Genomic DNA, 20,504 nt, shown 5'->3' on the forward strand with positions numbered 1-20,504 from the left:
TGAAAAAAACAGAATAATACAAATGCTGGAGAGGATGTGGAGGAATGGGAACACTCATCCACTGCTGGTGGGAATGCAGAAGGATCCAACCATTCTGGAGGACAGTATGGCGGTTTCTCAAAAAACTAACCATAGATTTGCCATATGACCCAGCAATTCCACTGCTGGGTATATACCCAGCAGAAATGAAAACAAGGACACAAACCAAAATATGCACACCAATGTTCATAGCAGCATTGTTGACTATCGCCAAAAGTTGGAATCAAACCAAATGCCCATCAACAGATGAGTGGATCAATAAAATGTGGTATATACATACAATGGAATACTACTCAGCTTTAAGAACAAATACACTACAAACACACGTGATAACATGGATGAATCTTGAGAACCTTATGTTGAGTGAAGCAACCCAGGCACTGAAGGACAAACACTACATGACCTCAATGATATGAAATAAGTAAACCAAGCTGCCTCAGAGAGCTAGAGACTGGATGATAGGCTTACAGGAAATTGGGGGGTAGAGGAAGGACGTAAGCTGACATCTACATGGGTGAAATCTATGATAAGCTGGAGATCCTCAAAGGCCTTCTCACCTCAAGCCTCCTTCTAGAAGACTAGATTATGTACCTATGTGGCCCTTGAAGGAACCACACAGAACCCTTGGAGGAGCACTTTTGCAGATTTACCTTCAAGCACAAAGGACTGAGGCAAGAAGAAATCTGTTGATGCCTGGACTGCAGCTTCTTTTTGTCTAGAAGTTGGGTCTTGATCCGCTATGATGACTCTAATGCTGTCCAAGGGTATCCATATCTTGCACTATTATTTATATCTTCAGAATTAAGATATGATGATAAGGTAATGTAACTGATTTTTAAACCAATATTCAAGAATTTACTCAAAATCATGTTGACTTTATTCAAAATGTTATCACCATTGTTTTCAATTTCTTCTTTTGCAATTGCCTTTTATGAGTATCTCATGTGATTTATGGGTTAGGATGTAAATAATACATAAATAAAATTGTACTGACAAAAAAAAATCATGCAACAGTGCTTGCCACACAGAAGGTATTCAATAAATAGTTCTTGTTCCTATTACTACTCCCATGAAACTCCATGTGGACACCTAATTTCAACCTGCAAAATGGAAAGGTCGCATCCTAGAGACTGCATAGGGACAAATGGGGCTTTTGAAAGAAGGGACTTGAACAGAGGATTTCTAGCGCCTTCTGTAGCCTCACTCACAGAAGGCTGCTGCCCTCTGCTGGAGTACAAGAGGAATACAGTCAATTCACTTAGAAGGTTCCCAAGCATTTATTAGGAATCACGGGGACCCCGTCCACGTCCACTTTCTGACTTGGTGGACAAAGACTGAGAGATGAAGGAACCATAGCACAATCTCCAGGGGTGGCAAGACTGCTCAGCTCTCTTGAAAGGACTGGAGCTGAAGAGGTGGGAGACACTAGAGAAGCCTCCCTAGATAAAAGGGGTCATGGAGAAAGAGCAGATGAGAAGGTACTAGGAAAATACGGGTGTATGAGTATAGATAAACAAAAGGCGTTCTTGGCATCAGGACTTGGGTCACTGATGGGGTGTAATCATGATCAGAGGAGGAGGCTGAGCAGGCAGGGCTTGGGGTCTCTGTCCCCACATCAAAAGAATTCCCACTTTTATCTCTTTTTATATTGCTAGGTTTTGCTACTGAAAAAACAATTTTGAAAAACCATTACACTGAAAAATCCACGATCTATTTGGGGTGACGGTAACACAACTTTGTGAATGTCATTAATACCACTGACATATATACCTGAATGTCCTTAAAAGGAGGGAAATTATAGGGGCTATGTATGTTGCTTGAATAAATATTCAAAAACAAAACAAGACAAAAAAACAACCATAGGACTGTCCAACAGTGAACCCTAATGTAAACTATGAACTAGAGTTAATTAATAGCACAATAAATCTCTCTCATCAGTTGTAACAAAGGTACCACACTTATGTAAAATGTTAAAAATAGGAGCAGGTATATAGGAACTCTGTATTTTCTGCATGATTTTTCTATAAACCTAGAAAAACTTCTCTAATGAGGAAAGAAAGAAGAAGAAAAAAATCAAACGGTCTCAGAGAGCACGTGGGGAGACAGGAACACTTAGCCACTGTTGGTGGGAATGTAGAATGGTACAGCCACTGTGGAGGACTGTTTGGCAGTTCCTAAGGAAGTTGAATATAGACTTACCACGTGACCCTGGAATACCACTTCTAGGTATACACCCAGAAGAACTAAGAGCAGCGACACGAACAGACATCTGCACACCGATGTTCATTGTGGCATTATTCACAATTACCAAAAGATGGAAACAACCCAGGGGTCCATCAACCAATGAATGGATAAACTGTGGTGTATACATACGATGGAATATTATGAAGTTTTAAGAAGAAATGAAGTTGTAAAGCATATGACAGCATGGATGAACCTGGAGGACATTATGTTGAGTGAAGCAAGCCAGACAGAAAAGGACAAATATTTTATGATTGTGCTATTATAAACTAAATATATTGTGTAAACTTATGGGGTTAATAACTAGAATATAGGTCACCAGAAAATAGAATGAAGGTGGAGAGTGGAAAGCTGAGGGTTAATCTGTGCAGATCTGGTAAAAAGTTTGTTTGTAAAGCTTTGGAAATGAATAGAAATGGTGGGAGCACATCATGGTGTTTGTAACTAGCAGTGCTAGTATATGGATATGGACACCACTGACTGTACACTTTGGATGGACTGTGTGCTTTCTTAATATATATCAATAAAATTGATTTTAAAAAATCAAATGAACTGATTTCTCCCACAGAAAACTGCTACAAGCCTACCGTTTGCTCTATACCATGTGTGTTGAGGGTGGGCTAAAGAAGTTTCAGAATGGGGCAGCAGACAGGAGACAAAGGCTCATCTCCCATAGTAGCCTCCCAAGGTTAAACAGGAAGAACAAGTTACCTGCTATGCGGCTCCCATAGGCCACCCCCACGGCACAGAAGCTATTGTTGGGCACAGCTGCGATCTCCCCTGCACAGCGGGTACCGTGATGATTGCCGTTCTCCACATCCGGGTGTGGCATGGGATCAGGGTCATTAGAGTTCAAGTCATAGCTGCCCTCAGGGCTCTGAAATATTGGGGAGGGGGAATATGTGGTTACTCATTGGTTTGAAGGGGTCAGGTTCTGGAGCTCAGGGAGAGAGGGGAACAGCGAACTTGGGGCTCCAAGTTTGGGCACCAGATCAACCCTCTCTCCAAACCATGCAGACTACAAAATATGAGCTTGAGAAGTGCCACAGCTCTCAGCAGGAACTTCTCTTCTGTCTATTACAGGAATGTACTCAGGGAACAGTTTCACCGCTTGGGAGAGCTGAGATAAAAGAGATACAGGGCTCTCTAAAGGCCAGGCTTTAGAGAGAACGCTCAGAACTTCTGTGGAGAAGGAAGTGGCCTACACAGGCCACACCTCACTCCCCAGACAGGAAGTAGCAATGAGAACCAGGAAGTACAACCTGGGACTGCTCTCCTTTGCTGGGGATGGAATATCATCCAGTACTTTAACTGCCAGCCTGGAATGCTTGCTGGGCAACGGGGAAAAGGAAGACCATCATCCCATCCCCAGGCCCTTTTGGTTAGGCCCAGTGACCTCTAGGAAAGGGGACAAGACTGAGGCAATATCAGGAGGTAAGACATGGGGTGGGGAGGGGTCATCCCAGCAGCACTCACGTAGTTGGGTGCGATGTCCTGGATGGTGTGTTCCACTCCATCATCCACTACCACCACCGTCACCCCTCGCCCAGTTACATTGTGCTCCCATACGCCTGTCACATTGATGTCCCTGCCAGGGCTCCGCCGATTATTCTGCAGGAGAAACAGAGTCAGGAACTGTTCCCGAGCTGAGGGGAATCCAGGGACAAAGCACAGCCCAGAGAGAGATGAAGTTAGCATTAGCAGCCCCTTTCACCCTTGGCTCCCTCCAAAGAGCCAGAGAGAGATTGGGGACCTAGTAGGTCTAGGAAGACACAGCACCAAAGATGGGCAAGTGAAAGCTTTGCACAGCCTAGGTCTCTAGGAAAGTTTGGCATCACTCACAGGTGATATGAAGAGAAATGGTGACTAGAGTTAAGGGTTAGATACTATAATCATTATGCCAATAATATTAATGATTAACACATATTACCAGGCATGTGTCAGGCATTGTTCTGAGTGTTCCACACTAATTCCTTTATCCTAACCCTAACTCTACAAGGTACAATCTCCATTTTAAAGACAGGGAAACTGGGGCACAGAGGGTTAAGCAGCTTGCCAAAGGCTCATGTTAGCAAATGGCAGAGCTGGAAGAGAGCCCAGGCAGCCCAGGCCCTACACCCTAACCACTGCAGTATACAGGCTCTCCAGAAGAGAGGACAGGGAGGGCAAAGCCCAAGGACCAACCACACCACTCAAAGCCTACAATAATGTGGGCATCCTTGAGCAAAGCATAGAGTAACAGAAGAGAAAAAAGTCCCATGAAAGAACTAGACATCCAGAACCTACCCACCTGAAGCCGAACACTAGAGGGCTGACTCACCAGATGCCACTGCTGTGGGAACTTGGGGTCGTTGAAGTGGACACCGCGCTTGGCACGCTTCAGCAGCTTCTGCTCCGAGTGCCAACGCACAGCTTCATGCCTGGCCAACACAGCCTCTGCCTGCTGTCGGACAGCCTCCACTTGCTGGTCCTCCCTGGGTCCCGCTGGCTGGACAAAGAGGTAGTGCCCCTGCAGCTCCCCGATGCGTCCGGCATTCACCAGCCCGGCTGCCTGGGCCAAGGCATCTGCCCGCTGCTCCAGAGTCTCCTCCTCCCCCTCGCCTTCTGGGCTGTCCAGATGCACAGCCCAGCTCAGCACCCCTGGACCCTCAGTTTCAGGCCCATATGGCCCTGCCAGGCCCATGACCCAGGGAACCAGTAAGAAAAGCCCGGCTAATTCCAGCCAGAGGCAGGTGGGCAGGCCCAGGGGGGCATCCAAATGTGGCACTTTCTGCCTCCCCTTCGGCATCAGAGCAGTAGGCTGCAGACAAAGAGAAAGGACATCAGAGATAAAAGAGCTGAGAATGGCAGGAATCTGAGAGGGAGTCTTTGAGCCATCAATTTGTTGCATCTGGGAACCCCCAATCCACTGCTGTTTTAATTATTAAACATTTGATTCTCTGATAAGCCTCTCAGTAGAGTGGAGGGCAGCACTAACCCCAGTGGATGGCTTCCCGGGACATGATGAGCCAATCCCCATTACACCAGCTAATCAAGCTGAGTTTCCAGTTGCTAGCAGGCACTGTGCTGTGCCTTCCTATTCTGCCACTAAAAGGTCCCAAAGTACATACTACACCCTCAAATTACTGGCAGAGGACAACGGATATGGCTCAAGCAATTGAGCATCCACCTCCCACATAGGAGATCCTGGGTTCAGTTCCCGGTGCCTCCTAAAGACGACAAACAAGCAGACAACAACAACAACAAAAAACAAGCAGACAATGAGGGGAAAAAAAACCATGAACAAAACAACCAGCAAACAATGAATGAAAACAAAAATAAGTGGGGAGCAAATGTGGCTCAAGTAGTTGAGTGCTTGCCTCCCACGGTGACTCCAAAATTAAAAAAACAGACAGACAGACAGACAATGGGGGGGGAAGCAGGCAAAAACAATGTTCAGATAATGAGTGCAAAAATGAGCAAAAAAATAAACAATGAGCAAAAACAATAAGCAGACAAGAGAGCCATCTTGGGGGGTGGTTAAAAATTCTGGCAGAATTTTGACTGTTCTTTAGGAGAGATACTCCCTTCATCCCACCCTGCCTTCCTTGTTTAGCTGGGATATGAATCTTTTCCCACCTGACTTCTCAGCCCAGTTGCTCTCGGCTAATTTCCCCCAATCGGGCCCCATTCCCACCTGGACTCTGTGTGAGGTTGAGCTCCTGGTCTGGCTGACCACCTCAAGCTCATTTTGAGCAAATGGAGAAAAGGCATCACTTTCACTGTGAGCAGTGTGGTCTCTGAGCACAGCCTGTAGACCTGTGGGTCCCAAGAACAGAAGAAATCATGTCCCACCACACTAAGTGGAAAAGCAGAGGCTGGCCACAAACGCCAGGACCTGTGACCAATGAACTGGCCCAGGAACACTATCATTTCCAGGGATCAAGTATCAGCCATTGATGAGGACAGAATTGGAACAGTGAAGACAAATCAGTACAAATTAAGAAACCCCACTTCTTGAACTGTTCCCTAAAACCCCTCCTGAAAAAGCACATAGCACTGCTTTTTAGAAGTCCAGGTGGCAGCTAACTTCCTGATTTGTGTACCTCTGCAAAGAAGCCAGAGGAAATAATAGTAGGCAGGAGAAAGGGTGAAAAGGTGGAAAGCCAAAGAAGGCGATTAAAACAGAACAGGCTTATAGTCCAGCGCAGATGGGAAACCGGGAGAGAGGAAATGACCGGAAAGCAGCACTAAAGTGCTATCTCTAATAACTGTTAATAGATTAGCAGGTGGCTTGGAAGTGGGCTCAAACTCCAAATCTGGGACTACCCATGGTTGGATGGATCCAGGGACTCTGGATTTAGGAGCCCTCAAAGAAGAAAAGTGCAAATCAGAACTGGTGGGGAGCCCCAGGAACAAAGACTGTGGCAGTCTTTGGGATGGCAGGAGATGTGTGAACGTATTGGTGGTGGGGCTCCTTTAGAATTCTCTACTCTCTAAAAAAAAAAAAACCAAAAACGGGCATTTTATTTAAAACGCCTTGGAATGTGATGTAACATCTTCCTCTGAAAATCCTCATTCCACATCTTTCTTTTCCTTTTAGTCCCTCTCAAATTCCTCCCCTGCCTCCCAGGAACCTCAACTGTCCCAAGTTGAGGTTTCTTCCTCAGTCCGCATACTCTACTTAGTAAAACAAAACAAAATACCCCCAAAAACCGAGGCAGTCAAATGGAGACCTATCCTGAAGTCTCAATAGATCCCACCGTAGATGTGGGGAAGAGAAACCTGATTTCTTCTGTCTCGTTCTAGCAGATCAGCACTTTAGCCCTTCAGCTTCGGAGAAAGGAACCTTACATACCTTCTGAAAGCAGAGCTCAGCCTCTCCCAATTGCTAGGCCTATCTTTACAGCTCTTAGTTGCCAAGGAAAAAGAGGAAGACGAGCTGCCAGGCGCCCAACACTCTGCTCCCAAGCGTCCTGCTCCTAGAAATCTTCACTGGTTTCCCCTTCGCCGGCATCAATTACTTCTCGCAATGTGTCTCTCTCCTCAGAGGCACCCACACTGTCCTGTGTCAAGACCCCGGTGCCCTCTGGGTGCCCCACCCCCGGCTTGAAGGCGCCTTCTGTGCAACTCCGTCATCCTCGGACAGCGGCCTCCCCCCGTTCTGGACCACCCAGACTTCCATGTGCACCCCCCAACCTAGTTCCCAACTCACCGATCCCGCCGCAACTGCAGCCCCCGCCAACTCCCTGCGGAAACTCCCGGCTTTCCGGGAGCTGGAAGGGTCTGTGACAAATAGCGTCACTTCCGCCCCCGCGATGCAGCCAATCAGCGGCGGGCCCTGCCGGCCTAGCCCGACGGACCGTGATAACTGACGACTGCGGGGCCGGCTAATCGGGCACCCTCTTTTTAGAGAGGAGTGTGCGGGTCTGGTGGGCTGTCCCCGCGCGGCTCCACTGCCCTGAATTCTCAGAGCATCTCCAAGAAGGGCCCTCTCCAGAGGGTTCTTCATGGCCTCCTCCGAAAAGGGCATCTCGTTTCCGACGTTGAAAAATATCTCGTCCCTCTTCTCCCTCTTACTGCCATGGACGCAGCCCTCCCTGTAACCGTCCTTGAGGGGATGCTCCTTTTACTAGGGCTCCTTCCTTCTCGCGGGGAGAGCTCCCTGCAGCCTAGCTCCCTGCAGCCTTGCGCCCCGCAGAACCCTCTTCTGTCTTAGGGGGTCTTCTGCGGTGTCCGCGTGGCCTCGACGGGCCCAGCTCCCGCCGCCAGAGGGCGCCATCGCGGGCGGCGCCGCGCCGCCGCGGCCTCTCCTGCGCCGGCCCGCGCCTCGCCCCCTCCGCTCGTGCCGCCGGAAGTGGGAGGTGTTGCTCGCGGGCCGGCGCTCGACCCCTCCCCCAGTGGCTCGGCCGCCCCCTCCCCCCGCTCCGCCCGCTCAGGTGCGTCCCGTCCCTCCCCCGCTTTGCTCCGGGGCGCGCGGCGCGGGAGGTGTGTGCGGGGTGGGCCCGCGGGGAGGGGGCTGCGAGGGGCGGGGGCGTGGAGGGAGCTGTGAGGGCGGGGGGGCGGTCCTGGCCTGCGAGTGGGACGGGGGCTGGTAATGGGGTTGGCGGCCGAGGGGGAAGTGGGAAGGGGGCGCGGACCCGAGAAAGCGGCCAGTTTAGCTGTCCCCTGTCGAGGGTGGCCGTGGGCCCCCCGGCGCTGCTTCCCTCCATTGTCCCCTTCCCGTCCGCCGGTCGTCCGCCCCCGAAGACCCGCCGTTCCCGGTGTCGCTGGTGGTCGCCGCTGGTGGCGGTGCGGGGACTCCTTTGGCACACTCCACTCTCCTCGCTACAGTCTCCAGCCAGATGTCGGTGTCCCCCAACCCCGACTCCCGGGTCTCTCCAGCTACGGAATTGGATGTATGACCAATGTCCTGTTGTGCAGTTTACGGGCCGCCGAGGACCTCCCGACCCTGGGCTCTGTTGGAGGGGAGATATTTGCATCTGAGGGAGCTGTAATGACGATTTCGGGCCCATTTTCTCCCAGGAGCTTGCATAATTAGGGAAATGGAGGCACAGAGGGGCTGTGCTCGGTGAGATGCAGCCCAGGCTCCTGCCCTGTGTGCCCTTCAAGGTTCAGGGATATGCCTGTGATACTATTAGAAGAAAAATATTAAAACTGAGGCCCCTATCCCCAGGGATGTTCTTTTTTCCTTTCTCCTTACCACACAGGTCTAGGAGTTTGTTTGGCAGCATACAGGGTGACCTTCTGATCTAAGAAAAGCATATGTCTGGGCTCTCTTACTTTTGTTGCCATGGTTTTCAGCTCATTTTCATGCTAGGCTAATCAAGATTCTCATACTTTTTTGTTGTTGTTGTTGTTCCACTGTAGTAACTCTGAAGGGTCTTATTTTTTCATTCAGTGGTTATCAAACATTTCCTATCTGTGGGGAACACAATACAGGGTAAAAGATACTTGGCTTGCCCAGCATATGACATTGCTTGTTCTCCTACATGCAGACACCTCCAGAAAACCTCACTCACGTGATTGGAAATTGCATTTCATGGAACAGCCATAAAGTAATTTAAAAACTTGAGATAGCATTGATACTAGGCCCAAAGCGCATCTTTTCATTTTATAAATGATAATAGACAAGATAGGGATGTGCAATATTTGGAAGATTTTCACAGACTGGCCCACTATTTAAATGGCTGCATTTCTGCCAAAAGTGACAATAAAATCTTTGCACAGAGTCCTAGGTATTTATTTAAGTATGGTGACCCTTGAGGATTGATGTCTTTTGAAACCTATTACAGTGGCTTCTTTAACCTACCTCAGAGTATACTCTTCAAGTATTTTCTGCTGGGGCCCGAGTTTTTCTTCATGTTTCTTCCCTGGAACAACTCTGTTGTGTGGACATTCTGAGGGGGATAGATACATTTGTTCTAATACTTAAACTTGTGGTCTGTAATTTGTTTCTGAATGCACAGAGCGTGATGGAGGCGCCTGAGATAGCCAGTGGTGTGGCTGATCCCCCCAATTCTCCAGAATCCTCTTCTAATTTATGTGCTTCCAAATCAGATGAAGGTCTCTCAGATGGTCTAAGGTAATGTGTCTTTTCTTGACTGGGAAGATTCATTTGGGTGAAGGGTTTTCCAAGTAGGCTTCTTACAGAGGCTGTAGCTGGACTTTCCTCTTCTTGGTTCGCTGGCACTGCACCAGAAGGGACAGTCTCGTCTGTCTTTGTATTTCTGGTATCCACCATAGCATCTGACAGTCAGCAGGCATGCTAAGTGTTAAATAAATAAATTAGAATACAGAGGGTCAAACTTACCCCAAAGTGCAAACATTTCCTCCTAGTTTTCCACATGGACTATGTGTTCATTTAGCTTTATGCATATATATCATGCCGGTATGCATGTATGACATTCTGTATTATATGTTTATATAAATATTAATATGGCTTACTGTTTCATGTATTTATTTTGCCTTCCATCTAAACTCTTGTGGGTAGGAGTTGTGATTCATTCAATCTTGTGTCTTAGTGTGGCTAACACACTATCTTGTACCATGTTGCGCTAAACTGACTGTACATTCTACCACAACTCTGAATATTTAGGACTTAATATAATATATGATACTATCCTGATAGCTGTATGTGTATTAACACATTTAATTCCTACAATTCCAGGAGGTAGCTGCAAATATTATCCTCATTTTACAGTTGAGGAAATTGACACAAAGAGCGGTTAGTAACTTGCCCAAGGTTACCTGGCTATGATGGAGTCAGGATTTTAACCCAGGCTTGTCTGATTCCAGAAAACAATAAATATTTGTTTAAACGAAGAGATGCTTATTAGAGAATGGTAATGGTTTGTTTATAGTTAATTCTTATTATAAACAAACAAAAGAAAAGCAAGATATTAAGATCTTTATTCATTTTATTTTAAAAATCCATATAGTACTAGTAATAATAGCAGCTAAGGTTTATTGAATAATTACTATGTGCCAGACATTGTTTACTAAGCACTTCATTTGTATTACATCATGTAATCGTCACAACAATCCTATTAGGCAGGTAATATTTCTGTTTTACAATTGAAGTTAAGTAACTTGCCCAGTATCAAACAGCTAGTAAATGGTAGATTCAACCTAGGTACTGTATATGCCTAAATTTAAAATTAAATCCTCCCCCTCCTTCCAAATATAACTTCTGGAAAAGGAATCAGCTTAGAGTATTTATAAAGATTATTTTATTGGGAGATGCTCTCTCAATTGTTTTATTTTGAATAAGTACTTTTGAGGAAAGACACATTGATCTGTAGCCTCGGACAGTGCTAGCTAGTTGGGGATATTTAAGGGAGTCACTTAAAGGCAAAGGCTTTTTAACACAGATCTACAGATGTGGTAGGTATCCCTGGGTTGAAGACCTTACATTTCTGAATGTCATTATAAATATGTCTTTTTAAAGATCGCTTTAAAAAGCAGTAAATGAAATGACAGTCAAATGATAAAACAACTATCCCAGTGTTATGCATGTGTATACTTGCCATTTGTAGTACAAATTTCTATTAGTAGTTTCAGTTTTGGATTCAAAATTGTATTTCAGACAACTTGAAATGGAGTCTGGGAAGCTATTGAAGAACCTGGTTAAAGATGTATATGATAAATTTCAATGAAAATTATTTTTGTGAAGCAAGAGTAGAGTAAAAACTATTTCAAAATTAATTATTTATTAAAATATGTCTAACGAAATTAAATATTTTAACCAGCGTTAGGGTATTTCATCTATAGCTTCAAAATGTTTTCAGTCTTGAGTCATTGTTATTTGGACATTTACTGTGGTCTCTCTCCAGAATCGAGCTCTTAACCACTAAACTATATTACCCACATGGGATATCAATCAATCAGTCAACCAATCATGGGATAGAAAATAAGTTCTTTTTTATTCGGATAATTTGTAGTGTTTATATTATCTGTTTTTGTTCTAGTGGTTATATTAAGAGTATATTACATTTAATTCTTCTTTAAGTTCTTTTTATATAAAGGTTGGGTGAAAAGAGAAACTTTTGGTCTTATGTTTTTGATAGCCCCAAAGACCCTGCCCAGAAGCACAAGAACTTGCCTCTGTCAAGTGTAAGTAGCCAAACGCTAACCAAGGAGAATAACAGAAATGTCCATTTGGAACACCCAGAGCAGAATCCTGGTTCATCAGCAGGTGACACTTCAGCAGCGCACCGGGCAGATTTAGGAGAAAACTTGATAGCCACAGCCCTTTGTCTTTCTGGCAGTGGGTCTCAGTCTGACTTGAAGGACTTGGCCAGCACAGCAGGAGAGGAGGGGGACACGCACCTGCGGGAGATCCTCCATCCAGTCACTCGGTCTCTTAAGGCAGGGTGCCATACAAATCAGCTTGCCTCCGGGAGTTGTTCTGAAGAGACAGCCCCACAAGCCTCCATCCTAAAGGAAGGTATCAGGGACCCAGGCTTGGATTTCCCACCTGTAGTGCCTCCAGCAAATGGGGTTGAAGGAGTCAGAGTGGATCAGGATGATGATCAGGATAGCTCTTCCTTGAAGCTTTCTCAGAACATTGCTGTACAGGTCAAGTATCAAGTTTCTATTACTAAAATAAAATTTGTTCTTTTTTTTTTTTTTTTTTTTGAGAGTAGGAGGCATTTCTTCATATTTTATGGAGAACTACAAGGTCTCTTTTTACTGGTAGCCATCATACTATCTTATACAGTGCTATTCAATGACTTCACTCTGGTGCTCAGTAAATAAAGCCAGTTGCCAGTGTCTAATCTTTTGGAGACTAGGAACTTTATGACCTCTACACATAATCTCTTTTCACTGAGTAATTGGTGAGCATAGGTCATTAGTATTCATTTTTCCCTTCTTTCTCCTTTCAGGAGGAAACCTTGTTAATTCTCTGAAATATCTTATGAAGTACAGTAAATCCTACCGTCTAGTGACTGGTGTGCTTTGTCATAGGAGGAAGTATGGGCACAGTTGTTTGTAGGAGGCAAAATTCTTGTCTCAGACTTGAGGTTCTCTCAGTCAGTGGTTGGGTATTGTTCAGGTTATTTTTGAGGATAAATGATTAATATAATATGGTGTCAGTGTCCATTTGCCAGAGCTACATTGCTTACTATGAAGCTGATAAGGGGAAAGAAGAGCAAAAAGTTAGCTCTTAGTTACTTGTTGCAGATCTCTAGGTCAAAGTATTAGAGTAATCCTATTCCTGTCTTTCAACAATTCTGAATACAATTGTTCTTCCTTTGTAGACTGACTTTAAGACAGCTGATTCAGAGATAAACACAGATCAGGATATCGAAAAGAATCTGGTAAGTATTTAAACTCTCACTGTTGATATATGAAACCATTAAAGTAAAAGATCTAGAGTCATACTTCCTATCTTAGTTGAAAGAGAAGCAAGAATCTCCTTTATAAAATTCCTGACAGATGGTCACCTAACTTCCATTAATTCTTGATCACTTCCAGAATTGTGAAACTTACCACTTCACAAAGCAATCTATTGCATTTTTAAAATAACTTTCATTGTTAGATCTTATTCTGAGATGAGAGGAGAACTTCTATAACCTGTTGTTACAGTTTTCTCTCTTTTTTTTTAAGATTTATTTATTTCTCTCCCCCACCGACCCCCTGCCCCAGTTGTCTGCTCTCTGTGTCCATTCTCTGTGTATTCTTCTGTGACCACTTCTATCCTTATCAGCGGCACCAGGAATCTGTGTTTCTTTTGTTGCATCATCTTGTTGTTGTGTCAGCTCTCCATGCATGCAGCGCCATTCTTGGGCAGGCTGCACTTTCTTTCGCGTTGGGTGGCTCTCCTTATGAGGCGCACTCCTTGTGTGTGGGGCTCCCCTACACGGGGGACACCCCTTCGTGGTGCGGCACTCCTTGCGTGCATCAGCACTGCACATGGGACAGCTCCACACAGGTCAAGGAGGCCCTGGGTTTGAACCGTGGCGGACACCCTATCCATTGGGCCAAGTCCGCTTCCCCAGTTTTCTCTTGGGCTGTATAGAATAAACCTAATTCCTCTTTATCTGTTAGTCTTACAGATATTTGAAGGTTTTGTTTTGTTTTTCTGTTTGTTTTTTTAAGCCTTTTCCTTTTATCCTCAAGTCTTACCTTTTCTAGGTGAAACATTCCCAGATGTTTCTGGCAGCATTCTTTTCTTCCTATGTTTTTCAGTCTTTTCTTTGTCCTGGTTGCTTTCATGTAAACATGTTCCATTTTATCAATGTTTCTTTTACAGTGTGATCCTGAGAACCAAATATAGTAGCCCAGATACAGTACAATTAATTCACTGTATAGTAGAACTCTCATTTGAGACACTATTTTTTTTTTTTTTTTAATTTTTTTTTTTGAGACACTATTTCTTTTAGGGCCTCTTACGCTAACATTGACCTATTTTGGTATTTTGTTGTCAAGTAAACTCTATCAAGTCTTTATCTCGTGTCCTGTTTAGTTGTGTCTTTCCCACTTATTCTTAGGTAGTTCATTTTAAAAATTTATAGAACTTCACATTTTCATGTTAGGATAATCCCCTTGATCGGTTCCTGGCATTTTTTGGCAAAAACTTCATTCCTCAACCATATGGATAGTGAACTATATATTTTTTATAAGAAAGGATAATGCTATAAAAGCACCCTAGGGTCAAACATGTTAATTGAGTGGAGAGCATCATGAAGAGGAAAAACTCCATAGAACTGCCCTATGACTTGACAATTCCACTCCTAGGTATATATACAAAGTAATTGAAAACAGAGTTTCAAACTGATACTTGTACACTAGCGTTCATAGCAGCATTATTTACAGTAGCCAAAAGGTGTGAACAACCCAGTTGTCCATCAACAGATGACTAGATAAACAAAATGTTGTATAACTACAATGCAATATTATTCACCGTAAAAAGGAATGAAGTTTTGATATGTTCTAGAACATGGATGAACCTTAAAAACATGCTAAGTAAAATAAACTGAATACAAAAGACAAATGTTGTATTTTCCACTTATGTGAAATATTTAGAATAAGCAAATTCAGAGAAACAGAGTAGAGGTTACTAGGGGATGGAGGTAGAGAATGGGGAATTGTTGTTAACAGGTACAGAGTTTGGGGTGATTGAAAAATGGTATGGTGGTGATGGTAGTACAAACTTGTAAATAAAATTAATACCACTGAGTGGTACACTTAAAAGTGGCCAAAATGGCCACTTTTATGTTTTCTCTCTGCTACCACAATAAAATTAAAAGAGAAAAAGAAAATAAGAAAAGCTGCTTATAGCATCCAGATAAGAAAGCAGGTATTTGGTGCAAGTTGATGAGATTGAGAGACAAATGGAAAGAACTTATTAGAGTGTATTAACTAAATGAAGTCCATAAATATTTTTAAAAAAGAGAGTACCAACACAGGGATTATTTATACAGGCAGGTAGAAGGGCCCTACAGAAGAGAGAGACCTGCTGGAGATGGACTTGATGAACATCAGGGTAGATGAGAACCTTCAAGAATAGGGGAAGGAAGTCCCCTTTTGTTGAGTGCCTACTCTAAGCACTTTACATAGAGTATTTATTTTGTCTTTACCTTGTAAGCTGTGGTTCATATGACTATAGAGAAATTGAAGGCACCAACTAAGAAGGTCTAAATAAGCTATACCATCAGTTTGAAGCAGGGGTAGAAACCTGGCAAACCAGTGGCCAAAAGAGGCTTTTTTTTGTGTGGTATCAGGGCTGAGGATTGAGTCCTGGACCTTGTATGTGGGAAGCTAGCGCTGAACCACTGAGCCACGTCAGCTCCCCTGCATTAGTTTTTTTGTCTGTTTGCTTGTTTGTTTTTTTTGTTTTTAAGGAGGCACTGGGAACAAAACCCAGAACTCCCATGTGGGATGCAGGTGCTCAACTGCTTGAGCCATATCCACTTCTCCCATGATTGCATTTTGTTTCATTTTATTTATTTGGGTGGTGATGAGGCTTATACATTTTTTTTTTTAATAGGCTTGATTTTTAGAAAAGTTACGTCAAAAGTATAGGGGAGTGGTAAGCAGATGTGGCTCAAGTGGTTGAGCTCCTGCCTACCACACGGCAGGTCCAGATTTGGTTCCCAGTGTCTCTTAAAGAAGATAAGCAAGACAGCGAGCTGATGTGACAGGCTGGCACAGCAAGCTGATGCAACAAGATAACACAACAAGAGACACACAGTGGAAAAGCGTAATGAGAGACACAACAAATCAGGGAGTGTAGGTGGCTCAAATGATTAGGCGCCTCCCTCCCACATTGGCAGTTCCAGGTTTGGTTACTGGTGCCTCCTAAAAAAAGAAGACCAGCACACAACAAATAGATACAACAAATGCAAACAACGAGGGGGAGGGAAGCAATAAATAAATTTAAAAAAAAAAAGAAGTATAAGAGAGCGGATGTGGCTCAAACAGTTGAGCGCCTGCTTCCCACATGGGAGGTCCTGGGTTCATTTTCCAGTGCCTCCTAAAACCAAAAACAAATGAGCAAACAAATGAAAAAACTAACTCAGGGGTGCCGAAGTGGCTCAATGGTTGAGTGCTGGCTTCCCACATACGAGGTACTGGGATCAATCCCCAGCCTAGTACCTCAAAAGAAAAAGGGGGCGGCAGACTTGGCCCAGTGGTTAGGGCATCCCTCTCCGCATGAGAGGTCCGCGGTTCAAACACCGGCCTTCCTTGACCCGTGTACAACTGGCCCATGCGCAGTGCTGATGTGCGCAAGGAGTGCCATGCCACGCAGGGGTGTCCCCCACATAGGGGAGCCCCACGCGCAAGGAGGGCGCCCCGTAAAGAGAGCCACCCAGCGTGAAAGAAAGTGCAGCCTGCCCAAGAATGGCACTGCACACATAGAGCTGTTGCAGCAAGATGACGCAACAAAAAGAAACACAGATTCCCGTGCCGCTGACAACAACAGAAGCGGACAAAGAAGTCACAGCAAATAGACACAGAGAACAGACAACCGGGGTGAGGGGGGAAGGGGAGAGAAATAAATAAGTAAATCTTTTAAAAAAAAAAAAGAAGAAAAAGTGAGGAACGGGGAGTGGATGTAGCTCAGTGGTTGAGTTCCTGCTTCCGAAATATACCAAGTCCTGGGCTTGAGCCCCTGTACCTCCTTAAAAAACAAACAAATGGGATTCCCATGTACCTCCACCCCCACACACACACACACACGTTTTCCCCTATTATTAACATCTTACATGAGTGTGGTATATTTGAAGGCTTACATACTTTTTTTCAAAAAAGCAGTTTTATTGAGGCATATCCATATACCATCCATAAATCTATCCAGAGTCCCACATACTTTATTAAAGACAGTAAGACTAGGTAGGTGTTAAGCTTGGTTTCAATACAAGAAACTCCTGTTTTATTTTCTACTCTTTTCATGCGTTTATACTAATTTCCCAGGACCTGCATTTGAAGTTGTGATTCCTGGTTTAAGGAACCAACTAGCCACTGATGGAACAAAGTAACAATGTATAAATAAATTTAGGTATACTTAGAGGTAACTGTTAAGGGGTGTGGAATTTTTCTTTTTGAAGTAATGAAATTGTTTAAAAAATTTTTGTGATGATGAATGTACAACATTGTGATTATACTAAAAGCCATTGATTGTTTGGTGTAGATTGTTTGGTGTGTGAATATATCTCAATAAAACTGCTTTGAAAAAAAAGATCAATGTAAAAAAAAAATCTGTTGGTTTCATCCTTTGGCTCTTAACCTTCCTTTAACTTTTTATGGGTTAAGGCCTTCCTCATTTTTTTTGTGATGTATATATCTTCAAAAAAATATAATTTACAAAAATGATGTGGTGGGGAGTGGGGAGTGGGTTATATGGGAACCTCTTATGTTTTTTATGTTTTTTAATGTAACATTCCTTGTGATCTATTAATTTAAAAAATTAAAATAAATAAAACATCACATTTCTAAAAAAAGGCCTTCCTAAGACTCTTGAAAACTTTGAGTTCTTGTCTCAAAAACTATGATGTACAAACACGCTCAACAATTTCAAAGAGTTCAGAGATTCCCTGAGGCCCATCTATAGGCCCCAGGTTTGAAATCTCTGTAAAGATGTGATGCTGAGGAATCATCTGTTTAGGGGAGCCTTGGTCACATTTCATGATGCAGACTAAGGAGTAGTTTTATTCCAAACTTAAAGTCCCATCTTGAGAACCTATTTTTTATTATAATGTGATATTTCTTCCACTTCTAAAACATTTCTTTGCTTTGAAAACACTTGTCTTTTAATGAATAAACTCAGTTTAATGCTCTCATGTTAAACTTTCATGGACTACTTTATAGCAACTGTTTTAAATTCACCTTCTTTGAGTTTTAGTATTACCTTTGAAAGGTAACCCTTTCCTTTCTTGATTTACTGATATGGGAGAGGCAGAGCTCAATTGTGGTCCTCAGAAGGCTTTCTTCTAATCCCTGTTTTATCTGAGCGGTGCTGAACTCCTTAATCTGAGCACCAGGTTCAGCATACCTCTTTAGTGGGTCTGTCAATTTTTAGTTCCAGGAAGGAATCCTGTTCATGGATGTATTTTGAGTAGCTGATCTTGTTCTTTGTTTTTGTCCATTCTTTGCTTTTTTCTCTTAATGGATGGTAAAATACCTCCTTCCTTTTATCCTCTTGAGCAAGGATTGGCAAACTCTTTTTTTATAGGTCAGAGTAAATATTTTTGGCTTTGCTGGCTTATATGGTCTCTGTTGCAGCTCCTCCACTCTGCCGTTGTATTGTAAACAGACAACTTAAAAACCAATGGGTATGTTTAGTGTGTTACAATACAAGTTTATTTGCCAAAGTAGTCAGTGGGTTGGATTTGGCCTGTAGGCTGAAAGTCCTTGTGGTTCTGGGGTGATGAAAGTGTTCCATATCTTTGCTGTCCAATTCAGTAGCCACTAGTCACATGTGGAATTGACCACTTGAAATGTGACTAGGGCTACTAAGGAGCTGAGTTTTTTTAACATTTTAATTAATTTAAATTTACATAACCGTATGTGGCTAGTGGTTACCAGATTAGACAGGGCAGCTCTGGAGCTCTGTACAGTGTTTTATACAGGCCCTTGGTGAATGGTTCTTGAGATTAAATTAGGAAATAAACTTTTCTTTTGTTATTACCAAAAGGATAAAATGATGACAGAGAGGACCCTGTTGAAGGAGCGCTACCAAGAGGTCTTGGACAAGCAGAGACAAGTGGAGAATCAGCTCCAAGTGCAATTAAAACAACTTCAACAAAGGAGAGAAGAAGAAATGAAGAATCACCAGGTATTCTGCTTATATTAAAGTTGTCAATCAGTAAAGCAGCAGTCCCTAATCAAACTTTAATTTTGCTTTTCTGAATTAGTTGCCATAGAACAATAGTATTTATTCTTTTTAATGGTTGTCAAAGGATTTTAAAGATAAAAAGGGCCTTGAGGGCATCTTGTCCAAACACTCCTATTTTAGCGTAGAGAGAAATGGATTATTTCTTTAATATATTTTGGCAAAACATTTGATTTGACTCCTAAATCAAATTAAATTTAAAAATACAATTCTAGGTAGATGAGAAATCTACATATAAAAGCTAGAAAATCTTTTAAAAATAAGGAAAAAAATTTAGGAGAATACTTATAAAACCTCATGTTGTAGGAGGTCACTGTTAGCGAGGAAGAAAACCCAGAAACCATAGGAAAAGAGTGATAATTTTAATGACATATAATTAAAAACTTTTCCTATAGCAAATAATATGAAAAAGAGTTGAAAGATTGTTAGACTAAAAGAACATGTTTGTAGCATATCTGACAAAATGTTTAATTTCCATGACATTCTGAGATCCCTATACATTGATGGGAAAGGCAAACAATCTAAGAAACACCAGGAAAGCCTATTGCATTAGTTTCCTAATGCTATTGTGACAAATTACCCTTTGAATTTAGTGGCTTAAAATAACACAAATATATCACCTTACTGTTCTGTAGGTCTGCAGTCCAGTATGGTTGTCACTGGACCAAAATCATGATGTGAGCAGGGCTGCATTTACTTCTAGAGGCTCTAGGGGAGAATTGGTTTCCTTGCCTTTTCCAATTATAATTTGGCCCCCTGTATTCCTTGACTTGTGGCTGTCTTTCTCCATCTTCAGAGCCAGCAATGTTGTATCTCTCTAGCTCATCTTCCCTAGTCACATCTTTCTCTGACCATAGCCTGGAAAGGTTCTCCACTTTTAAGGATTACGTTGGGCCCACCTAGATAATCCAGGATCCTCTCTCTAGCTCTGAGTCTTTGACCCTTAGTCACACCTGCAAAGTCCCTTTTGATATGTAAGGTAAAATATTCACAGATTCTAGCTATTAGGGTGGGGACACCTTTGGGGAGCTATTATTTTGCCTACCACAGTTACAGAGAGTAATTCACAGAAGACGAAAAACAAATGGATAGTAAAAAATGAAAATCTCACTGGTATTCTTCCATTCAGCAAGTATTTTTTGAGTGTCTGCTATGTGCCAGGCACTGTTCTTGGCTCTAGAGATTTAGTGGTGAATGAAACATAGTTTATGCCTTCATTGAACACTGGTTCTAGTTGGGAGGCACAGTAAAAACAGTAAAGAATGGGAATTATGTTAAATAATTGTTCCTTTCCCCTAGTCGCTCTCCCCAGATATTGTCAAAAATGAAATAAGTTGTCAAGAGAGGAGAAATGAACTCTCTCAGACATTTTTGGTAGAAATGTGAATTTTATGACCTTTTTAGA

At 43.1% G+C, this 20,504-nt stretch overlaps 2 protein-coding genes across 14 annotated transcripts in view; one reads left to right on the forward strand and one right to left on the reverse strand.

Moving 5' to 3' along the window:
- PCSK7 (proprotein convertase subtilisin/kexin type 7) overlaps positions 1–7,662 on the reverse strand; it is a 28,656-nt gene extending 20,994 nt beyond the window's left edge. For both annotated transcript variants that reach the window (XR_009183783.2, XM_023587032.3), the window contains exons 1-5: positions 7,475–7,662; positions 5,957–6,078; positions 4,601–5,080; positions 3,757–3,891; positions 2,992–3,157 (exon numbers count right to left, since the gene is read on the reverse strand). Coding sequence is in view for 1 of the 2 variants with exons in the window: in XM_023587032.3 (XP_023442800.2) it covers positions 2,992–3,157; positions 3,757–3,891; positions 4,601–5,068 (769 nt within the window). In the remaining variant the exon portion in view is untranslated. The remainder of the gene's footprint in view (positions 1–2,991; positions 3,158–3,756; positions 3,892–4,600; positions 5,081–5,956; positions 6,079–7,474) is intronic.
- A 346-nt stretch (positions 7,663–8,008) lies between these two features.
- RNF214 (ring finger protein 214) overlaps positions 8,009–20,504 on the forward strand; it is a 52,586-nt gene continuing 40,090 nt past the window's right edge. For 4 of the 12 annotated variants that reach the window (XM_071212350.1, XM_071212352.1, XM_071212354.1 and 1 more), the window contains exons 1-5: positions 8,009–8,198; positions 9,729–9,844; positions 11,829–12,339; positions 13,023–13,082; positions 18,902–19,042. In XM_071212350.1, the coding sequence (XP_071068451.1) occupies positions 9,735–9,844; positions 11,829–12,339; positions 13,023–13,082; positions 18,902–19,042 (822 nt within the window). In that variant the 5' untranslated portion in view covers positions 8,009–8,198; positions 9,729–9,734. Of the gene's footprint in view, positions 8,248–8,315; positions 8,658–9,728; positions 9,845–11,828; positions 12,340–13,022; positions 13,083–18,901; positions 19,043–20,504 lie in introns of those variants that run through there. The other 8 variants (XM_071212356.1, XM_071212357.1, XM_071212351.1 and 5 more) reach the window with 7 other exon arrangements.

This window comes from Dasypus novemcinctus, chromosome 27 (genome assembly GCF_030445035.2).
Source record: "Dasypus novemcinctus isolate mDasNov1 chromosome 27, mDasNov1.1.hap2, whole genome shotgun sequence".
Taxonomy (NCBI): Eukaryota; Metazoa; Chordata; class Mammalia; order Cingulata; family Dasypodidae; genus Dasypus; species Dasypus novemcinctus.